This window comes from Caretta caretta, chromosome 8, assembly GCF_965140235.1.
Source record: "Caretta caretta isolate rCarCar2 chromosome 8, rCarCar1.hap1, whole genome shotgun sequence".
NCBI lineage: Eukaryota > Metazoa > Chordata > Testudines > Cheloniidae > Caretta > Caretta caretta.
Window position 1 is genome coordinate 93556213 of NC_134213.1, and position 22754 is coordinate 93578966.

At 39.8% G+C, this 22754-nt stretch overlaps 2 protein-coding genes across 5 annotated transcripts in view; one reads left to right on the forward strand and one right to left on the reverse strand.

Moving 5' to 3' along the window:
* FGGY (FGGY carbohydrate kinase domain containing) overlaps positions 1–22754 on the reverse strand; it is a 233195-nt gene that overhangs the window by 2709 nt on the left and 207732 nt on the right. For 2 of the 4 annotated variants that reach the window (XM_048859626.2, XM_075131801.1), the window contains one exon: positions 22368–22523. The exons of the other annotated variants lie outside the window; for them this stretch is intronic. In XM_048859626.2, coding sequence (XP_048715583.2) covers positions 22442–22523 — 82 coding nt within the window. In that variant the 3' untranslated portion in view covers positions 22368–22441. Of the gene's footprint in view, positions 1–22367; positions 22524–22754 lie in introns of those variants that run through there. 4 annotated transcript variants of the gene reach the window in all.
* LOC125640757 (E3 ubiquitin-protein ligase RNF170-like) lies at positions 3834–20121 on the forward strand. Its single transcript, XM_048859632.2, has 6 exons — positions 3834–3931; positions 10704–10779; positions 12539–12647; positions 16477–16550; positions 17073–17183; positions 18606–20121. Exons 1-6 carry the CDS (start codon positions 3894–3896, stop codon positions 18909–18911), a joined length of 714 nt encoding a protein of 237 aa, XP_048715589.2. The 5' UTR covers positions 3834–3893; the 3' UTR covers positions 18912–20121.

A 22754-nucleotide genomic window follows, 5' to 3' on the forward strand; every position in this document is an offset into this window, starting at 1 on the left:
TTCAAATCGAGACATGTTTATGTACTGGCAACAACATTCAGCACTTTGTCCCTGATCCTGCAAAAGTTTATGCACATTGTTAACTTTATGCACTGTGTAGAACCAATTTCCATTTAAATCAATAGGACTACTCAGTGCATAAAGTTAAGTCCAAGAGGGTTGATTCCAGTCTTTGGTGGAACAGAATAGATTCCAGAGCAACACACATTTCATAAAAATGGTTTTTACTTTGGCTCTAGAAAGTTTGGAGATATTCCTATTGTTGTATACCACCTTCCTACTTACTGGAAAAGAATAACTCTAAAAGGACACTTCCTTTCAGGAAATGAAGTTTTGCAATGTTACCTTTTAACAAACTCATAGCTCATACTAGATTGGGACATAGAAGATGGCATCATTTACATAATGAATACATAAAATTGGCATATTTCTGCCAATTTGGGTTCAAGATTTCATCACTCTTGCACACCAATGTCTTCATCTTTTATCTTTTTAAATATTGTGTCATGAGTTTGCTCAAGCATTTTTACCATATTTTTATCAATGCTTAAAGGTTCCCTTGATATAGCCTATTCCAGGGAGTGAAATAGCCAACTTACCAGCTGCAAGAGAGGTCGCTGTGGGGATCTATTCTAGTTATTTATTCTAATCTATTGTATCAATATTTCTAACAAAAAATGTTTGTGGAAATGTATTATTTTCATGGCAAAGGCTCCAGTTGCTTAGATTTTACCAGCAGGCTGGTATGTTGCAAATTAAATGGATACTTTTCTTGCTTGCAACATCCACTTCCACTGACAGCTGGTACGTCATGTTTTGCTCTTGCATGGAAACCAGGTTAATAGCTGCCCTAATAGCTAAGATTTTGCTTTCAAGCAAAATACTGTAAGGCCTGCCTGTGTACATAGCAGTCAGCACTCTCCACTCTCATTTCCCAGAATGGAACTAGGTCACATCTTGGACACATGAGAGGCTCTTTAATACAAAACTCCATCTCCAACATAAAACCTGTTGGTTGCCATTGCGCTGACCTCGACCCAAAGAATTACCAGGACAAGTTATTCCACATTATTACACTTTTTGACCCTAGTTTTGTTACCTAGGATCTTATTTAAAAACCCTGATGTAGAAAAGTAGGAACTAAGGTCTTGATATTGCCTGGGAGTGACTTTACTCATGTGAGCAGTCCTGTTGGTTTCAAGTGCCTTGGTTTACTCAAGTGAGTAAAATAACTCAGGCACATAGGTTTCTGTAGGCTCAAACCATAAGGTAAAAAAGAAGAAGTCCATCACTGTTATCACTAGTTTCTTTTGTTTGTATCTTGGTGGTGCTTAGAGGCCCTAATCAAGCATCATCAGGACCTTTTTGTGCTGGCTGCTGTACAAACCTGTAATGAAAAAGGTAGACTGTGCCCTAAAGAGCTCACCATCTAGATTTGTGCCAAGACACACCAGGTTGACAAAATAAATAGGAGGGCTGGGAAACTGGAGGATGAAGCAATAATAAAACAAGCATGTTTTTGCATAATGTCCCCGCTTGCTACCCACCTAGTGGTTATCAGCTGGCAGTCATGTTTTAACTGTTGATTTGGTTTTAATATACATACCACTTTACAGGGTTTTCCTGTCCCTAATCTATGTATTCAGAGTACATTCTGTAGTAATGAGAATGAAGGTTTGCTTGCCTCTAACTATACCCTAGTGGAAGGATGGTATTTTATTCTAAACCGGCAGCTAAGCAATGAAGTGAAAATGTAAGAGGGAAAATTGAAACCAGGAATTCCATTCTAATATTATCAATTCCAAGTGTCTGCTGGGATCAAAAAAGGGGGGAAAGCAAACCTTTCTGCCCAAAGAAATAATGAGGAATTTATCATTCCTGTTCCTAAGCCTGTGAGGTGTTAGTTATGGCATTAGCAGTTACAAACCACTCACTCAGCCCTCGCAACTTTCAATTAATGTCGCTCGCAGAAAAGTCTGTTTTTTCTCACAGGTTTCAGAGTAACAGCCGTGTTAGTCTGTATTCGCAAAAAGAAAAGGAGTACTTGTGGCACCTTAGAGATTAACCAATTTATTTGAGCATGAGCTTTCGTGAGCTACAGCTCACTTCATCGGATGCATCCGATGAAGTGAGCTGTAGCTCACGAAAGCTCATGCTCAAATAAATTGGTTAGTCTCTAAGGTGCCACAAGTACTCCTTTTCTTTTTTCTCACATACTCTCTTTTAAGATTTTTATTTTATTTTATTTTACATTTTGTTTGTTTAACGAGAGGCAGCCTTTCTTCTTTACGTTCAAATTAGTTCAGATCCAGCTCAGGTTACTGGCAATCAAATGTGACCACAGTTTGTGACCCAACTAAAATGGCTTTGATCGTTTTTGTCCAGTTCCCATGTGGATAGGCATCCACATCTCAGAAACACGATCACAACCAGTAACAACTGACAGCCTTGCTGCCAATCTTAGCACAGAGCCCACTGCTTGAGCAGACATTTGAGGGGCTGGGAGCATGAACTACGGGTGATGGGTGAACTGGGAGCATGATTCCTACGGGTGAACTGGGAGCATGATTCCTACGGGTGATGGTATCTTTATGTCAGAGTTGAGGCATATTGGGAGAGGAGCACGGGGGAAGCTTGCATAGCCATTGTCTGTGCAGTGTCTGTTCCATAGATAAACAGACTTCAGCCTCCACAGCTGTCAGTCTGGCACCTTTCAAAAATAATTAACTCACATATATCTTATACACACAGCTATGAATAACAAACTATAGATATATACATTATACACAGACTGACACAGGTATGTGTAGATGTGCACAGCCACACACAGGTATGTAATTTGTCATCATTATATTTATAATGTTCAAAGTGGAGGGCATTCCTAGAGATTAATAACTAACAAGGAGTGCTGCGTATTGCACTAATCCCATCTGGTCATAGGGAAGTGCTTTGTTTGCCACATCAAAACTGTTGTAAGGAATGTCACTCACAAGAACAATTCAAAATACCATTTTTTGCTGTGAGTGCCATTATACTGTTACATTGCTGACATTTTTCCCCATAAGTGTCAGGGGGGCTACTCAAGGGCTGAAAAATCAAGCATGTGTTTAAATGCTTTGCTGGATTAACGCCAGAGGGCTCAGCACTATGCAGGATTGAGCCCTTAATAGAGCTTCTTATTAATTTTTCTGCTTTGCTCATTAAATTGTAAAAGAACCTTACAGGAATTAAAATGTACTCTTAGACTAGCTAGACCTTTTCCTGAGGGGCATGTACGAGAAAAAGGGACAAATCCCCTATGAAGATTACAGGTCTATCAGTTAAAATTCTTCGGGGTAATTATTTCTTCTGCTGTAGACCAAAAAAACCCAAATCACATGATTAATTGGACTGTGTGCTGCACAATCCATTTAAATAGTTATGCAATATTAAGCTATCACAAGTGTCTGGCAAGTATTAAGCCTGTTTCACCACAGTACTCTAGCTAATCTCATATCTACACACTAGATAGGCTACTACTGTATCATATGATCACAATACTAGTGCATGACCTTGATCAAGTTAATATTTGAAGATAGTAATGCAAAATTGCAGTTACATTTGTGTATCTTTTTAATCATGTTAAAAAAAAACGTTAAAATTCTAGGGGACCCTTGGGGGATTGAAAAAAGAGCTAAGTTGCTTTATTTGAAAAGAGGTTTCTTTCCTTAGTGGAATTTAGACAACCTAACACAACCTTGACATTAGGCAACCCAGTTAATAATTTACTAAGCTGAAGCCTGCCTTAATGAATTGTGTGTGATGACCCCACATCATAACACTTCTCTGTCAGCTGGCAGAAGAGAGAAGACTGACTAGCTATTAAAGCCCTTCACACAACTATAAAAGTAGGAATGCTAAGCCATACTTTATGCAGACCTTCGGAACCAAGGTAAGAAGAGTGCATAAGAATGATTATTGTGGTCTTTTATAGTAGAGTAAATGTTCCAGGTAAAAAAGATCCGTAGCATTTTAACTATCGGAAACCCAAACTTAAATCTGTTTTTGAAAAGGGGGAACTTTGGAGCCAACCACTTCCTCCTTCCTTGCAGGATGTCGAATATTTTTAATTTGCTTGTGGCCAGGTGTAATATGTACTGTGAAATAGTGATTGTGTCCAATTGCTGAAACTTATGGTTCTGTTTGCAGCACAGTACAATCAGCTTTTGCAGTGTATTATTTATGTGCATCCCTAGCTGCTGGTTTAAAAGCACTGTACTTTAAACACAGCCACAGCTCATGTATCACAGGGGTTTAACCCTGAGATAATGTGGTACCATAAATTTGAGCAAGTTTAAACTTCAGAGGTCTATGTTAATTCTGAATAATGTCAGATGCTCCTAACAAAAAGCACTAATAACAGTTAACACTTTTCATCTACACAGTGCTTGTCAAACTTTAATTAATGCCTTTAAAACACCCCTGTGAGTTGAACAAGTATTGCATGCTTCAAATTAAATAAAAATTGCATATGTGAAACTCAGCGGTTAAGTGACCTTCCCGAGAGCACTGAGGCAGAGAAAGGATTAGCTTTTTGGGCTCCCCATTCAATGCTCTAACAACTAGTTCACACAATTCCTGTGTGCACTCTTCTTAACCATATGCAAGGCACAATAACAGCTAAACGCTATGGGTCAGATTTTCAGAAATAGTTCAGCACACACAGTTAAGACTAGTTTTTTTCCCCAAAGAGCTCTGCTTGCATTTAGACCCCAAAATATGAGGCCAGATTGTAAAATAGCTCAGCTCTCTCGAAAATCTGACCCTAAGTGTCCTATTGGGAGCTGCTGGGGACTGAACACCTTTGAAAATCTGGTCCTTATTTAGGTGCTTAAATGGGAGCAGAATTCGTTTGAAAATCTGGCCTTTAAGGACATGACTTTGCTCTCTGAGAAAAGTATATAAACATAAGGATCTGATTTCAGAAAGGGAGACCTTCCAAACAATTTTTGAAAAGGAACAACTAAACCAACCCATATACACCTGTAGCAAATGTAAGATTTGACATCAAGCACTATATATCAACATCCAGTACAATTTTTGTATTTTTAATATAATAGTCTTCAAAGGCTGTCACAAGCACATGTAGCATAAAGAAGGAGTTCTAGCTCTTCTCCAGTTGGGAAAAGTTTTACTTAGATAGTCTCACTATCATCTCTTTTTCCCATTAAAAGGGATATGGTCTGATTAAGAATCATGGCCCAAATTTTCTCACTTAGGTTTGTAAAGTTCAGCACTTAAGTCTGTAGGTAGGTACCTAAACAGCTGTGGTCTGATTTGCAGTAACGCTGAGCACTCGCAATTCCCAGTGAAGTCAAGGTGAATTGTAGAACAACACTGAAATCAGACCATGCTTTTTAGGACCTGAATGCACATTCTCATGCCAAACTTTAGGCACATAGATTTGAAATTTTTGGCTGATATTTTTAAAGAATCAGATTTCATGTCCAGGCTGTAAATAACACTTGAAGTTAATAAAACTAACATTTTAACCCTCTAATTTATTGTCACACTGGTTATCTTGTTTCTGGTCAGATTATAGTCAATTTCGCTTTTAAATTCTACCATAAACTTGAAATACTTGGACTGCAAACACTGCAGTGTAGGACAATATTTTAATTTAGTTAAAGCTGAATCTCTGATATGAAACTATGCTACCACCAAGAGGTGCTAAGAGTAGCATATCTTATTCTCTCTTCAGCAATAAGGATAAATTCTGCTCTCGGATCTTGACTCTAATAATCTCCTCTTTTACCATCCCCCTTTACCCTGCCCCACTAACACAATGGAACTTCTGGAGTTATAAAGTGGGCAGAATATTTGAGTTACCACCTTTGAGTTACTATGTAGTCTTGAGAATAGAATGCTTTCAGCCCTAACCAGGTGGGGTAACATGAATCCTGAGAGCACTTTAGAACTTGGTTTCCATGTGTGACAGTTTGATACATTTAACTAGTGACAAGTCTAAGCCTTGAATATCTACAACCAAGGCAAATCCACAACTTCCTTTGCAAGCTTGTTCTCTTGCCAGACTATTCTTATAAAATGATTCCTAACCAACCTAAATTTTCCCATTTGCAGCTGGAAAATATAGATAGGAACCATGATAGTGTGAAAACTCACTTTACATAGCATCTGGACTAAGTAGGCTATCATTATGTGGTCTAAAATATCTGTTTTAAAATGCAGATACCTGTAATAAAGAGAACATTTTAAACAGGACACAAATAACTGAGAACACTTCAAGCCATTTAAAAATAATGGTGCTGACTATGGGATGTGATTAACTCTTTCAGAAATATTTTTCATCATGTAATGAGTCTAATTCTGATCTCATACCAGCATTATATCTATTGACATCAATGGGGTTATTCCTGATTTATGACAGCATAAATGAGATCAGAATCAGGCCCAATGTATTAAATAAATGCACATATCAGATACATTTTCCCCACAGAATAATAAACTCTAAGAAAATAGTTTACTGTAAGACAGATCCTCAGCTGGTACAAACTGTCAAAGCTCTACTGATGCCCACATGGAGCTCTCCTATTCACACCAACTGAGGCTCTGTCACTGTATATTTGCCACTCATGGTCACTAAACAATTTACTGCTCTGCATCTTGTTCTACTGTGGTAGTTCTTCGCAGAAGGCCATACAAAATATCCTGGGCCTGATTCTGATCTCAGATACACCAGTATAAATTAGGGAGTAACCCCTGTGAAGTTAATGAAGTTACACCAGAGTCAGAGGAGGATCAGGCCCTGTGTTTTGACAATTTCTGGGAGAAGACTTAGCATTCATCTGCAACCCATATGAGAGGCCTTGGATTGTCTTGTTCTGCCTCTAATGTATACCCCCAAATGGGTGGCTGACCCTGGTTTCCTGGTAATTTTCAGCAATGAAAAGACAATCATTACCAGTTTTTCACGTGTTAAAAATAAATTAATCTTAGATTAAGAATATAATTATCATTTCCCCCTGATTTTTTTTTAAATTAAACTTTCTAGTGGGATAGAAATAATTAAATAGAATAAACATTTCAAGACCAAATGGGCCAGCAGCAATATGGGGTTAGCAAATAGAAGAATTAACCTGCAAGGTTTGGGCATTAACTGTTAATAGGTATATTATGATTCAGTTTGTAGATTAGTTTGATAAACCTGGGGGACTGCAGTAACAAGGACATGCGCATCTCAGTGACAGACTATTTCCCTTGCGGCATTCCAACTCTTTTCCCTTTGCTGGGACCTATTTTAGATGTTGGATTTAGTTCAAGTTAAACAGATGGCAGCTGTGTTTCTTTTTTTAAACCAATGGTTTAAATTACAAATGGGAGACTCAGGTCAGAGATAAGGATGCCTCTTATCTCCACTCACTTTTTATGGGAGTAGTCTGGCCCCATTATCCACAGCCCTTTGCACTGCTGAAACCTACCCAATTCTGGGATCACATTTCCATTTTGAAGAGAGATCACTACAGCAATCCAACCAGCTTCTAGAAGATGCTTCTCTTTAACCTGCTAAAACACTTAGACTAGAATTAAACCTCCAAGCGCAGAGCTCTAGTTACAGTACAATAATGTATTATCTTTATGGTGCCCCAGGCACTTCCACCAGCACAGCAGCTTGCAGACTCCACCTTAGCCCATGGCTGGCATAATCGACCCCTTAGTGAGTGGTTTCAAATATCACCCTGCATAAAGCCAGCCCAGATCCTGCAAACACATATGAGGTGCTTTTCTCACGTGAGCAGAGCCACTTCAGTGGGACAACTCACCTGAGTAAGGCTATCCATGCCCGTCAGTGTTTCCAGGAGCAGAGTCCAAACATCTCACAGGACCACTGAGGTGAGCAATAATAATCAACGTAAATTGACCTTTTTAAAATGACTTTTCACCTGGTTGCAGTTAATACCTCTATGATAAGGAAGCTATTTGATATTCTTGTATTGAACACTAATATTGAACCTTGCCTCTGCATCAAACATATTTTGCATCATTCACGGGGGCATAGTGGATTGTTGTGACGTTAATGAAAAAGAGCACATCTTGAATACTAAATACTGACTAAAGTCATCTTTCCATGCACTGCACACAAGTGTCTTATCAAGACTGTCCCTGGTTTCCTTTGGGCTACAAAAGCAGCAGAAAATTATCTATTGATTAAAAAGGGTTCATTCTTAACTATGACAATGAAAGGTAACAAAAGAGGAAGAGGAGCCACCGGAAGGGTGAGATGAGTTAAGTTACTGATTTCCTTTCCCAGTGATGACAGTTTATTTCTATATTAATGGGTAGTGTACTGGGCACAGATTCCTCCGTTTGGAAAGGGTGTGCTTTTAGTTGCCCTTGCATAAAGGCGGCGTACCTGAATGCTGCTCACATACTACACCATACCTGGGATATGTTCCTCCTTCCACTGAAGTCAACTGGAGTTTTGCTGACATTGACTTCAATGGGAGCAAGAACAGGCCTGTCTATTTTTCAAAAAGGAATTTTGTTTCCCATTGGGGCAGATCAGTGAGCAGCCCATTGCTCAATGACAACAAAAATAGTTCTTCCTCCTTTCTCACAGTGATAGATATCCCCTTTGGTTTCTAAGATCCATTCTAGAAACCCCAGTCCATTTTTATATAAATAGAACTAGACTGAACCTTGGAAGTTTGTAGAAATATCACTGCGAAAGGAACTGTGAAATGGCAGCAATCAGCCTCTTTTCTTACCTAGAATGTATTGTCTGAGGATGATCACAAGATCACAACGCTTAGAGGTAGATAAGTCTCATTAGATCACAGACTCCACTATTTTGAAAGGGAAGTATATAGTCTTACAATATCTCATGTAGACATATACGAGAAAATTTATATAGGAAAAAGTGCTTTTATACCCATGTATTAAATAGATTATTTTTTTATAAAAAACCACCTTTTGACTATAAGTGGTACTTTTCAGTCTGTCCCTGTCAGTATCTAGTCATCTTGTGTAAATAATTACGCCATGTACAACTCTGGCAGTACAGAACCCCAGTGTGACAAGATAAAATTCATTACCTGCTTGGCAATCAGGCTGAGACCTTTTTTTCCCACCTGCCTTAGGGATATGAGATGTATAATTGTAATTAATTGTAACGGGAACGAAGTGTCTAAATCTCTTACCCGGCTTTGGAACTCACCACTTTATCACTCAAAAATTACAAAATCTATCCCTCCTGGAGCACTTGTGGTACCTTGGAGAAAGCTTAGGCTCAAATAAAGTGGTTAGTCTCTGAGGTGCCACAAGTCCTCCTTTTCTTTTCGCGGATACAGACGAACACGGCTACTACTCTGAAACCTGTCCCTCCTGGCTGACCCAAACACTTCTCTTTGTAGCCACTGAATAGGAGATTTCTCTTGTTTCACTCTCTAGAAAGCCCCCAGCCTTTTTTCCCAGAATGTAGGTGCAAACATTTCTGTGGAGGATCAGAAATGCACCCTTTGGGGATGGATTCTGACATCTTTACACCAGTATAAACCTGGAGACGTTCCATTGGCAGCTTCAGAACCTGGCCCTCAGTCTTTGACTCTGCCAGGAAAAAGTCAAAGCCGTTGTAGCCGTGGTCAGAGTGGTCCTCCTCTGGATAATTTTGTACAATCTGAAGAATTCCAAAAGGCAGGGCAGGGCAGGGAAGCAATGAAAGCTCTTCAGATGTACTTTTAGTTTATTTAAAATGTGCTAATTTCTATGGACCTAGTCCCCAAGTCAAAAGAAAAAGACAATCTAGGGGGTTGAATAAGCCACTCTAATAAGGATTACTAAAAGCCTACACATACCCACTTTCACCCACCTCCCCAAAGGGCATGGCTGGCCTTTTCTAAGATGCATATCCATGGAAAGATATTAGATTTTGTTTCTACTGCAGGAAATCTCCATTAGCTATAAAAACAGCTTATTACAATATACGGCTAAATCTTGCAAGCCCTCCGCATTCTGAGTAACCAGTAATTTCAATTAGGACTTTTATCTCAGTAAAGCTACTGCCATTCTAGTCTGGCCTTTTCTTTTGATGTGAAATTTGTCAGACTGGATGAAATACACAATGAAACAAAATAAGATCTTAATCTTGCAATTGTCCCAGTGTGGGTAGGTGCCTGAACCGTATGGAGCCCCTTTGAAATCAAGAGGCCTGCATAGGTGCAGGGATGTGCCTGTGAAGAACAACTTGCAGGCTCAGGACCAAGAAAGTTAACACATTAATCTTATTGTGGCGAGATCAGATTGCAGGAGTTAGAGAATTTTCCATCTCACTTCATTCAATAGGTAAATATCACAAGAAGATAAATAACTGCTTGCTTGGTAGCACTATATTTAAATTCCTTTGCTTTATTTACATATTCTTGGGGTGTCATAATGAGGGGATCATTATCAGATTGTCATCTGACTTTCTGATTTTTAAAAAAATGTGATTCCCATGATGCCTTGAGTATAGTAGCTAGTATTTTCAGTGTCTAAACATGATATTACACTTAATGGCAGCTCCTACTAGAAAAAAGCTTATCACTTGATGAGTTTATGCACCCATTTGTGCAATGACTCAACTCAGGAATCAGGACTAATATTGCATGACAACACAGTAATATCAACATCGACCATTTTCTCAATGGCATAAACTCTGTTTTTCACAGGTTTGCTAATTTAAGTCAGCAGAAGATGAGTCATCTGGGAAAAGACTATAAACATTTGTCCCAGAGGAATCCTATCGTAAGTTCATTATTTTAAAACATATTTCAATATAAAATACCAAAGCAGTTTACACTTGTTGAGGTTCCAGAGGTCAGGTGAGCTTTTCAGAATTTCCATCAGTTACGGTCTGGGAATGCTGGGTTTCCCTTGACTCCATAGCTCAGTTACATAATTAGAAACACATTTACTCTCTGTTTTTGTATGAGACAAAGCTTAAAAAAGTGAGTGCCCTATTACTTTTCAAACTGAAGGCTGATACATAATCCAATTAGGTAAAATATGCAACACGTGTAAACAAAGGCTATGGTCTCTGGGGCAGATCCTCAGCTGTCATCGTTCCATCAATGGAGCTGTGACAATTTACGTCAGCTGAGGATCTGCCCCTTTATGTCTAACTTTGATGAGATAAGAACTTACAAGTATCCCCCATGAACCACGTTGGGAGCTGGGATATGTTAATGTGCTGTGCCACGTGTTTTTTAAGTCACATTGAGTTAAAATCTGTTTACCATGAGGTCATTTTTCAGGGCTGCTGCAGTTGTTTGTCATTCCATTTCCCCTACCTTGGGCTTCTGTGTTGTCAGTATCTCAGCAGCTAAGCAGAGTGCAACCTGGTCAGTGCTTCGATAGGAGATCTTTAAGGGAAACCCAGATTGCTCCATGAAGTGGGGATGGATTTTCATCAGGTGATAGTCTTCCTTCTAGATACTGCTGAACTAGCATCATTCCAGAACGTTAAGGTGGTCTATGCTTCTGGAGAGGTCTGCTCTGATGAGAGGTGAAACTGAGAGCCTCACCACTTAAAACACCCATAGTAATTTTTTCAAGAGAACAGTTGTTCCCAGTGACTTGGACAAATTCCAATGGGGTAATCAACATTCTATCTTAAATTATTTTGTCACTCAAATGACTGTGGTACATGAGACTTCGCTATGTTGCTGTGTGCGGTTATCCCTCTCCAGAGGTGGCTGCATTTCAGTGGTGGGTGCAGCAATTCATATCTCACACAAAGCATGTACAAGAAAGATGCTGTGCACATTTACAACAGCATGACTACAGAAGGAAGAGAATTTTGTCAATAGTTTTGTTATTTTATTTTTTTAAATGTATTCTTCTTAGTTACAGATCTTTGTCATGCAAAGAAAAGAGTTAATTTAGATGGTGCTGATTTCAAACATATTAACTCAATGAACTGATAATTTTAGACTGTGCTGTGGCATGAATACCTGGATTCATGCTCAGTTGTTTTGCAGAAATACATGTTGGGCCTGGCTCTTTTTTCTTGGAAGAGATAAATTAATAAAAATTAACCCTATGCCTGATTTTTAGGTATGCATACACCCTAATCAGTTCATTCCAATATATTTAGGGCATTGCTGAGGAAGATGGAGGAGAATAATAGTGGCAGTGGAGGGCCAAAGAAATATTTGGACTACTGAGGCAGAATTTAGGGCTTTGAGTTCGCGATAATGATGAGCTACCAGGAAAGAGGCATGATCTGCTGGTCTGATCACATGACTGGAGGCCAGGAACCCCTGATTTCTAATTCTACCTCTGACACTGATCCCATCTCTGGCAGTGGACAAGTCACTTAACTTCTGCGTGCCTCATTTTCCCCATCTGTTGTGTGGAGATGATTCCTCACATGGCTTCTTGTGTAGTGAATGATTATGAAGCTGTTTGAAGATGAAATGTGCTATTAATAATTATTAATAAACTGAATATGTCAATCAAAATATGCATCTACTAGAAATGTTTGATTTTTTTTCTCCTTTAGGAAGCTCTCAGACATTGGCAACCTCCTTATCACAGTGATTTAAGCTGCCCAATCTGCCTCCATACAGCTACTTTCCCAGTAGAAACCAATTGTGGACATACGTTTTGTGGTAAGTTTTCCAGATTAGCATGCACAGTGCTTGTGTAAATGAGTATGTACACCACACACATTACTGAAATCTCAGGATGTGTGTGTACTTGTGGGCCCAAGCGTGAGCCCACTGAATCCATGGCAGTTCTGCCACTGGGAGTAGGATCATGCCCATCTTTGTTAATTTGAAATCACTAGAAAAATCAGCAATAACATTTGCCCACTGCCTTTACATGTATGAGGCGGTGAAAAGGTTTGAAATACCCATAAAGTCTTGAGGCAATAAACAGGCAACAGATACCTCTGTAGCCAGTCTTATATTGATCAGTTCCAGTGGAGTCCATGGGATGCACAAAAGGGTAGTAAATACAGATTGTAATATTTATGCAAAAACAAAGAGTACAAATACCGCATTCCTATACTGTTAAGGTTATGACTTTAAACATGAAGAAGCTAAGAAATGTAAAGATCAACTGATAATGTTAATTTATAATGTCACATACATTGCACATATGGGGTCCAATTTTGATCTCAGATCCATCTATACAGCTCCCATGGAAGTCAGCTTGAATTACACCCATATATCTAAGAGAACAATTGGTCTCTCTATGGGTATACTTTTAAAATCCACAAATCTCAATGGGATTGTTCTGGTCACATTTACACTGGTATAAAATTGGAGTAAGAGAGATCAGAATCCGGCCTAATATGTGCCATGAGGTGAGTTAAGGTTACTAGGAGAGCCTTAACTTCTGGATGTCTTGACTTAGGAGTGTGTAAAATGGTAACCTTAATGTTACATAACTACAAGCTTTTATATTTTCCTATTTTTTTTAAAGTAGAGGGGGAAAAAAGTTTAAATACCAGGGTAATTCCTCAGTGCTTAACTGAATTTTTATGCTGATGTAAAAATTGACATCAAAGGAGTGATGCTGGTATAAACTGGAACCATCTATGAACTGATTTCATGATGTACTTCCACTTTTGCACAGGCAAAAAACATTGTGCAACTATTCTGCTCTGGCTGCGTAAAGGGGTCTTAAAGCAGATGCAAAGTACATTTAAATTACAAGATTTAAGCTCCTTTGACAGTACCAGAACAGTATAGAGAGACTTTAGTGTAAATGAGAATAAAAGCATCAGACACTAATGCTTTGGCAGGGGTTTGGGGGGAGGAAGGACACACCATAAGCATATGCTGAAGAGAGTTGTGGGACCATCTTCTCCTAGGACATCATCACATCCACTACTATGTGCTTAGGAAAGAAAACAGATCTCAGCAGTAGATGTGGGTAGGTGCATGGAAATGTGCTGGAAGATTTATTTTCTATTTGGTTATAGAACGTATCATTGTTCTATAGATCACCCTGCACAGCTTGTTCAAGAACACTACCTCCATCTTCACAATAAAAAGCACAGTGCAAAAAAATAATTTATAAAAATCAGGGAGCACTTCCTAGGAACCAGCCACTATACAAGAGTCTGTATGGGAATACTTCAGGAGTCTCCTTTTGTGGGTTGGGCTGGTGTACATGCATTGCTTTATAAAACGCACATGCACACAGAAAAAGATCTTGAATTTAATCCAAGCCAGAATAAATGTGAAGAAAATATATGGCCCCAAACCATGTTTCAAATAATATCAGACAAGCTGCATTATACAGATTTTTCAAACGAGGAGAAAGACATAGCAATGAAGAATAATATTATCGTCTTTTCCTCTTCCCCAGACTTATTTCCCTTTCTTTCCTTAGACTTTGTTTTCCTCCAACCGTATAATCGTTTATTCTTCAAAACCATGATCCCACCCCAGTGTCATGCACATATTGTAAAATACCTGTATTTCTATACAATCGGCCCCTGCACAATGTCTGCTTTTCATGTCTTAAATGAATACAACTTTAGGGTGGGACTATCAAAAAAGTGCATCGTAGGCCTAAATCTGCCCTGACTGAAGTCAATGGTGAAATGCCTCGTGGTTTCCATCAGAACAGGATTAGGTCAATGCTGAGCACCTTTGATGAATCCCACTCTTACACAAAGTTTTATTTTTTTTAAAATATGGCCATCCCCTAGCTTTTCAAGCAGATTAACTGGAGATTTACAGAAAAGTCTGAATTTATTAGTATTGGTAATTCATACAGTTCGTCCCCAAGTTTTCATTTTGAACCATATGTTCAGGAAGTCAGGAGGAAACCTGATCTTGAACCAATATTTTTTTTTCTAATTACCAATAACCACAGAGTATTTCAATGAAGCCCCATGAACTCCCTCAAAAACAAGTGTAGCAAACTTGATTAAAACAGGATTTGCTCTAATTTATGAAAACACACGGACACACAAATACCTGAACTTCAGAGGGGTCTTTCCCTTCCTGAGATCCTTTACAAAGGGTTCAACAGGTAACATTTTTAATTGCCATGGGTTGCTTTTTTAAAAGCCATTGGAAAGCTAAGGTTTGATCATGCATTGAGATCCGATTGTCTTCAGGGGGGCTTGGCATGTGTAAAGCCATCTGCCCACCTGGATCCTAGTGCAGGGTAAGGGCCAAAGCAGCTTCTGCATCCAACATGAAGTTTTTTCTATCTGAGCTTTGCACACATTAAAGCTTGGAGCTGGGTGCCAGGCTGCCTATATATGTACAACATGGGGATTTAGCTATAGATGCTGTCCATTTTCAAAACTGAGCGTTTGCACAGGCCAAAAAGAAATAAGGGCTGTAAGAAAACAAACTGCACTCAAACAAAAACAAATGTTAAACATTGCAGCCATTGTTTCAGAAATTGGGGTGAGGCTTCCTTACAAACAAACAAACAAACAAACAAACAAACAAACAAACCCCAAAACTTTTGGGCCAAATTTAATATCCCTAATAGCATTTCTGTTATATAACATCCCTAATAGCTGTAGACTTGATTTCATATGCACCACTTAAAACATTATTTCTCAGATAGCCACCCTTCTGAAGCATGATCCTAAAAAAAAAAGTATGATTACTGATTTTTCCTAAATTATGGGCTCCCAAAGACTTGATATTATAGGGTTGCTCATGAGTGCCCACCGGCTGGTACAGGTTATTTTTAAGAATAAAGAGAATGAAAGTGCAGTTCAGCTCTATAAAATGAGAATCAAAAATGGCATTTTGGGGTTCCACAGTTATTTTCACTGCTGTTCATATCAAATCTGATCAGTTTACAAGTTAAAAGATTTTTTTCTTACGGTCAGGCTGGCAAGCAGAGCCTGGGATCTGAAAGTCAAGCTGGGCTCTTTCTGGGTTTCGGGCTGTTATATCAAATACTGCCCTCGGCGGCGCTTGTGCAATTGCTCTATCATCAAACTGTGGCCTGAGTTATACCTGTGCAACCCTTTGTCTTCAGTGAAGTTGAAACTGAGGATATAGTATAAGGACAGAAGAGTTGCCTCGATGGGCATGCAATTGGAACTTACCCATTCTGTTGACGAAGAGGTCAGAGACGAATCCAGCAGTTCCACAGAGATGACAGCAATAAAGAGTAGTAAAAAAATTTTTAGTCACTAAGAGGCAGTTTCTTATCCCCTTATTCACGGTGATGAGCACCTTATTCCAAAAGTGGCCCTGTGGAGGTCAATGGGGCTCCTTTTGGAGTCAGGTCCTATTCTACTTCAGAGTCTCACCTGAAAGAAGCAGATGTCTCTGAATACACAGAAGGAGCAGTGCCATTTTTACACCATCACTTTTCAGAGTGGCGTCTAGGCAGATATAATGGGAGGAAAAGGGGCTATTAACTTAGATGGCCTCCCTGTAAATCTGCTTTACCTAAATATTCTCCAGATCACGCGCCTTAATATAACAATTTTGCTTTTTGTAGGTTCCTGTCTAATTACATACTGGAAACATGGCTCCTGGTTAGGAGCAATAAACTGTCCTCTCTGCAGACAAAAAGTAAGAGTAATTTCTATTCGATACATCTGCTTTTTGACAGTTAGTGAATTAAGAGCAGAGATATCAAGGGTAATATTTGTACAGCCTCTTATTTTCTAGCATCTCAAAACCCATTTAGGCTGGAATGGCACTACAGTCATTTGCCTCTGTCATCTGAAGCCTGTCCGATCAGAGAACGCTGTAAAATATTAAATGTGCCTGCCCCCCCACCCCCACATAGTTGTTCAATCTCTGGCATAAATATTTCATAAACCCAAGACAGAACTTCTTATCCTCATCTGACCCTTGCCAGAGGCTGCACATTATATTGAGAGAACATACCCTCCTTTCAGAAGGAGAGGGTTTGCATGTAGGAAATGGAGCCACTGACATGAAACTTGGAGCCAGGCAAAGGTCATTGTGACAGAAATATTGACAGGCATAATAAATTGCAGAAGAGTATTTTTCTTACTGCTCCAAGACCCACATTGCTTTGCATTCAGCTGTATAGTTCTAACGCTCATTTTTGTTTTCCCTGGGAAGGTGATTCTTCTGTATAATGCCTCTGGTGAAAAGCAACAAGATAACCCAAGCAAGTGCATTGTACGTGACATCAGAGATTACAACAAGCGTTTCTCGGGACAACCTCGACCTGTAAGTGCGGATATCTCTACATATGCTTAATTAGCCCCGTACCAAGCTGCAGTGGGTTGAAAGAGACTGAACAATGTGAAAAGAGACTGAGCAAACTAATTTGTCAGTATAGGAGTTCCATCTTTGGGTTTTCACACTGTTTGTAGCTTTGTAAGGAAGTCGTGCCAGTTACAGCAAGGCTCAACGTTCCCATTAGCCAGGTGCCCCGCGGCAGGTGCTTTTGACCAGCGTGCTTAGGTCCCTGCTCAGTCATTCTGGAAGGGAGGGGAAAACAAGTGGGGAGATTAGGCAAGGGAGAAGAAACTGAACTGGAGATGGGCCAAACTGGAATATGTGGCTCAACTTTGAACCCCAAGATCTTAGCTTGCCTATAGGGGTTCATTTCTAAGTCAGATCCAAAACCAGAAAGGAGTTATCATCTTTCTGTTTGGATGTGGCCAAACTCTCAGGGGTGAAGCCAGCATGGCTGTTCACATCGCCTAGGGTGTAAACTATCCACTGAGGCCAAAATGCCAGCAGGTCTGGAGGCTCAATGCGCAATGGGACGGCTGTATAAGATGAAGGCTAGACGTACATGTATTCCATAAGTCATGCTCACTTCTTGCTAGACAACATATGTTGCCTGCCCTAGGCAGCTCTTCCTTGCCTCCTGGTGGAGGGCCTGCTAATGGCTACAGATCCTACTTTAGCCTCTGGGCTGGAGGTTATTTCTTCAGGTTAATAGTTTTCCTTACTTTGTTAAACCATTCCAATGACCAAGAGAAAATCCAGATATTATATTTCCTCTTGTATATTTACTCCAGGCATGGATCAGTACATAGTTTATCAATTTAATATATTAAAAGGGCAACAGAGTGGAGCAGGAGCTAGCGGTTGCCTGTACCGTATGGAAAAACTGGTTATCTTAAAGGGTCACTGGGTATCTTGGTATCATAGTACCTGCTATTGCCAGTAGGGTCTCAGTCCTATGGTCCCTCTTTATATTTACCTCCCCATGCCTGGAGTTTTGCCTGAGAAAAGACTGCTGGATTGGGCTGCCAGGGCCAGATTTTCAAAACAGCATACAGTCACATGTTGAAGCACTTAGCACCCACATTTTCAAAAGAGATCAGCAGTCAATACAGCAGTTATGGTGGGATTTTCAAAGGGCACAATACCACACATAATGCATTGTTTTGAAAGTCTAGTCTTTTATTTTGGTATCTGAGTGGGAGCTGAGCTCTTTTGAAAAGATCTGTCTCTGAATCCTGGAAAATAAGTGAATAATGTAGCTGGACTTGGACATTAGAGGTAAATCTTGCAACTAAGAAATTTTAGACTAAAAACATTGATTAGAAGCTTATCTGGTAACCAAAAAAGCTCCATGTATTAGAGTTAGAGAAAATAATATCACTTCATAACCTAATGCAACTGAATATTTAGTTTGCAGATTACCTTTATGACATGCCGCTACTCCTAAATCTTGCCTTAAGAGGAATCTTCACCCTGGGCGGTCTCGTTTGGATCTTCTTCCTAAGAATTGTTGTTTGCTCCTTTGGGACCATCATGTGCTTAACTTCCCGATTTGACGTGATGCATGAACCTCTTTGTGGAATCCTTGCAGCAGCCGATGACCTAGTTGTCATTTTCCTCCTTTTAATTTGCATGTTTAACATTTGCCAGCAAATGGAATCAGAAGGTATAAATATGGCAAGTTCTACAACTCAGAGCATGCTGTCAGAATCCTGATAAACTCAAACTTCTACTTCTTCGTGAGTGTTCATCATATTGCGTCAGGCTTCTCCATGACTCTGGGGGCAGCATGGGATGGATTGATTTTTGAAGAACATTCTAATGTTGACCTATAGTGGAGTAAGACTCAGTACACTTGCCATGGCCAAGTGATAAATTTGTGCAAATGCTCACAAGGCTGTTTTTAATACAGCTACGTATTTACTAGGTTCCTGAAAGGTGAAGCAGCCTTTTATGTGACTTCCCTTAACATACAAGACCTGAAATGACAGAGTCCGGGAGCTATGTGTAACCCACACACCTCCTGGGTGTGGTGTTCTGTCCCATGTAGTGGCACCAAGACCACTTAGAGAGAGATTAATGAGTTTGCTCTACAGCCTTAGCTAAGAGGCATATGGCTTTTAGCTCATACACTAGTGGCTCATGCACTAAGCTCCAGAGGTCCCAGGTTCGAGCGAGCCCACTGACGACTGGGGTCTGTTGGCATTACATATGCACAAAGCCTAAAATTGCACAGCCGGTCACTTTATACCTAAACATTTTTTAGGAAACCACTTTACATCTAAGTAGTTACATCTCAGTTCTGGTTTACCAAATTTTATCTTGAGAACAAGATAGTCTTATTACTATAGAACTTGCTAAGATACCACGAGTGTAGCACGGGGAATAAAATGTCAACTACGTGGTTACTCTAAGAGATTGTCTGTAGGTGTTTTGTGCCACCAGAGTTTATTACAATGAGCTCATCCATCAGATTAAGAACTTTCCCAGGTATCTGTTTAATTGTAATCTTGATGTTAAAACGGACAATGTGAATAAGTTCATAATATTAGCTTGAGTCAAAATACAAAATGAAATAAAAGTACTCTGAGGAGAGTGAAATAAAAAGGGATTGGAAGGCTTATGCAAGGAATCTGAATAAATCTTTATCCAACTCTCAAATATATGAACACAAGGTACAATTTTTAGCCGCTTCCTTAAGCTCTGTGCACCTGAGTTTTAACAAAGTCAGCATTGTTACTCGTTTCCTGTGAACTTTGTATGCTCCCTGGAGTTTCCTTGTAAATCCCTGTACTAGTTCAGCAAAAACTATCAAGGCCAAATTGATGATGATATAAATAGTAGGAAGCCCATGACAGACTTGTTGGGGGGGTTTTTTGTGCAAGTAGTTAAAATGATTGGGATACTGCAAGAAAACACTGCATTCTGTCCATAGATAATCTGTGATATGTATTGAAAGTAACAGAACTACACTTCACACGTTACTTGTAGATAAATGTATATATAAAAATAAATATATGAATATTTATTGTTTACAATATACTGGTCTCGAACAGTCATGTTTGTGGGATTTTTTTGGGTGACATATTTTCAATTGACATAACTTTTAACATCCTCTTGAAGTTCATGCTATGATATACCAATATTGAACCCCACTTTTCCCCGTTATTTACTGTGTTATGTTCCCCCACTTTATACCCTTCAACTCTCATTGTTTTTAATTATGAACTCAGAAAGCATATATAGAGAAATCTTTCCTCAGACTAGGTACTATAGGGAGGGCAGCAATTGCTTTTCCATGAGCGCCAAGGCAGGAAATATATTGTGTCTTTTCTTTAAAAAAAGTGGCCAGATGTTTTTGAGTATGGATTACGAACATTAATTTTTGTAAAGAAACTGGGTTTTATTTTTAAAGTACCCTGAGTATAATTTTGTCATCAGGTAACTCCTGTTTGCACTTAGCTTGGAGTTAGGGTGTATGCTATCACTAAAGAATGGAATTTCTGTTAAGCCAAGGGCATAGAGTTGTGCTCTTGTTATTGCGGTTGTATAGTAAGGGCTCGGTGTGAGAGTGGCCAAACAATAAGCTGTGAGTTTAGGCGTTGAAAATGTTGTCACTGGTGATCTAGAATAGGGTCACAATTAGTTTGCATGGTCTGTTGTGTGCTTTTTAAGGCTGCTAAGATACCTCTCTCTATAACTCCACCTTTGTTCCCCTTTCATGGTGAATGCTGTCTCCTTTGCTTTTTAAACAGGGTTAAAGCCCTAACTTGCTGGGCACTGGTGTTCAAATAATAACAAATACACTAATCACGGATAAGTAACAGGAGGTTTCTCCTGTGAGACTCTTAGTGAAGCCATTGGGGGTGCTCAGATTCTTGCAGGATTGGGCCCTCATATCTCACAAGGGAGCCCTGTTTATCTTTGGTTTGCAATACACAGCATGGGAAGTTTTTTGTGCAGGCATAAATGCAGGACTGTGGGAAGCTGACCTGTGCCTCTCCTGCACTTACGCTATATTGGAGCTCCACGCTCAACACTCTCAGTTTCATGCCTCCTGCGTCATCTGACACAGGCCCTGTCTGTGATGTGGGGATGGGCACAGATTCACCTGGACAGCTTCACTGATGGCTATATGAGAAGCAGCCAGCAGGACGTTTTATTAGCATCCATGAGTCACAGAAAGGCACCTGCATTATATCTCACAGCCAAGTGTCTGACGTGGCAAGGAGGGGGAAATCACCCAAATAAAAACGAAGGCCCATCACACTTTTCCCCCTGAAATTACTTTTGAAATTTGTGGTGTGTCAGAGAAAAAAACACAAATTCCAGGTCACAAGCATGTTTCCAAAATATCAGCACCCAGGCAGAAATGCTATCATCAAATTTTACACCCCAGACAGTAGGAGTTGACCATGAAAATTCAATGTCAATCTTAACTGTACCAGGTGAGTGGTACTAAAATGAAACGGAGCAATAGGCCTGCATTGCTAGTCATCTTATGAAACAGTACAGCAGAATCCATGTTAAAAATGCATGCATTTCTATCCTAGCCACTAGCGGTTTGCCTTAGTGAGTTAATTAATTGACGCCTTCTGCTTTTCCAGCTCACGATCATTACCTGATTGTTGGCACTGGCAGCATGTCTGTTTTTTTAACTGGAGTCCATGATCAACTAGAGCAGTGGTTCTCAACCAGGGGCCCAGGGGACCCTGGCGGGCCATGGGCAGGTTTCAGGGGGTCCGCCAAGCATAGCTGCTATTAGACTCGCTAGGGCCCAGGGCAGAAAGTCAAAGCCTCGCCATGCAGGATTGCAGCCCAGGGCCCCAGGCCCCATCACCCGGGGCTGAAGCCAAAGATTGAACAACTTAGCTTCGCAGTACCCCTTGTAGTGTGGGGCCCTGAACAATTGCCCTGCTTGTACCCTTTAATGCTGGCTCTGGCTTTTATATGCAGAAAAACAGTTGTGGCCCAGCTGGGCCATGGAGTTTTTATAGCATGTTAGCGGGGCCTCAGAAAGAAAAAAGTTGAGAACCCCAATCTATAGTTCAAAGGCGAGCAGTGGCTTGAAAGATTACTCAGTGCAGCAGCATGCAGTGAAAGTACTAGATTTTTAAATTAAAATTAGAAAGAACATTTTTGTTTTAAATTGAATGACACACTGAGACAAAATTCCTATGAATTTTTAATTGTAAACCTCTGGGAAATCTGCGCTCCCTGTAGATCCCAGACTATATGACTGTTGGTTATACGCCTTGCATGATGGCTTTATACTCTCTCTGATGTTCAACAAGTTTCAAAAACACTTCATACTTCTTGTCATAAAATCTGTGTAAAAAAAATTAAACAAATTTAAAGTTCCGAGGCAATTTAAACACCCCATAATAGGCATGTTTACTCTAGCCAGGGAAGCACCAGAAGTGGTTTTGACTCAGTTATAAATGACAACTTTATTGGCAGTAGAGTGCTGTGTTTTGCCAGAGCTGACTTTTTACCCAGACAAGTGATTTCAAGTTATAATTATACCTTTTGGTTACCCTAAACCTAGCTTTGATTTTC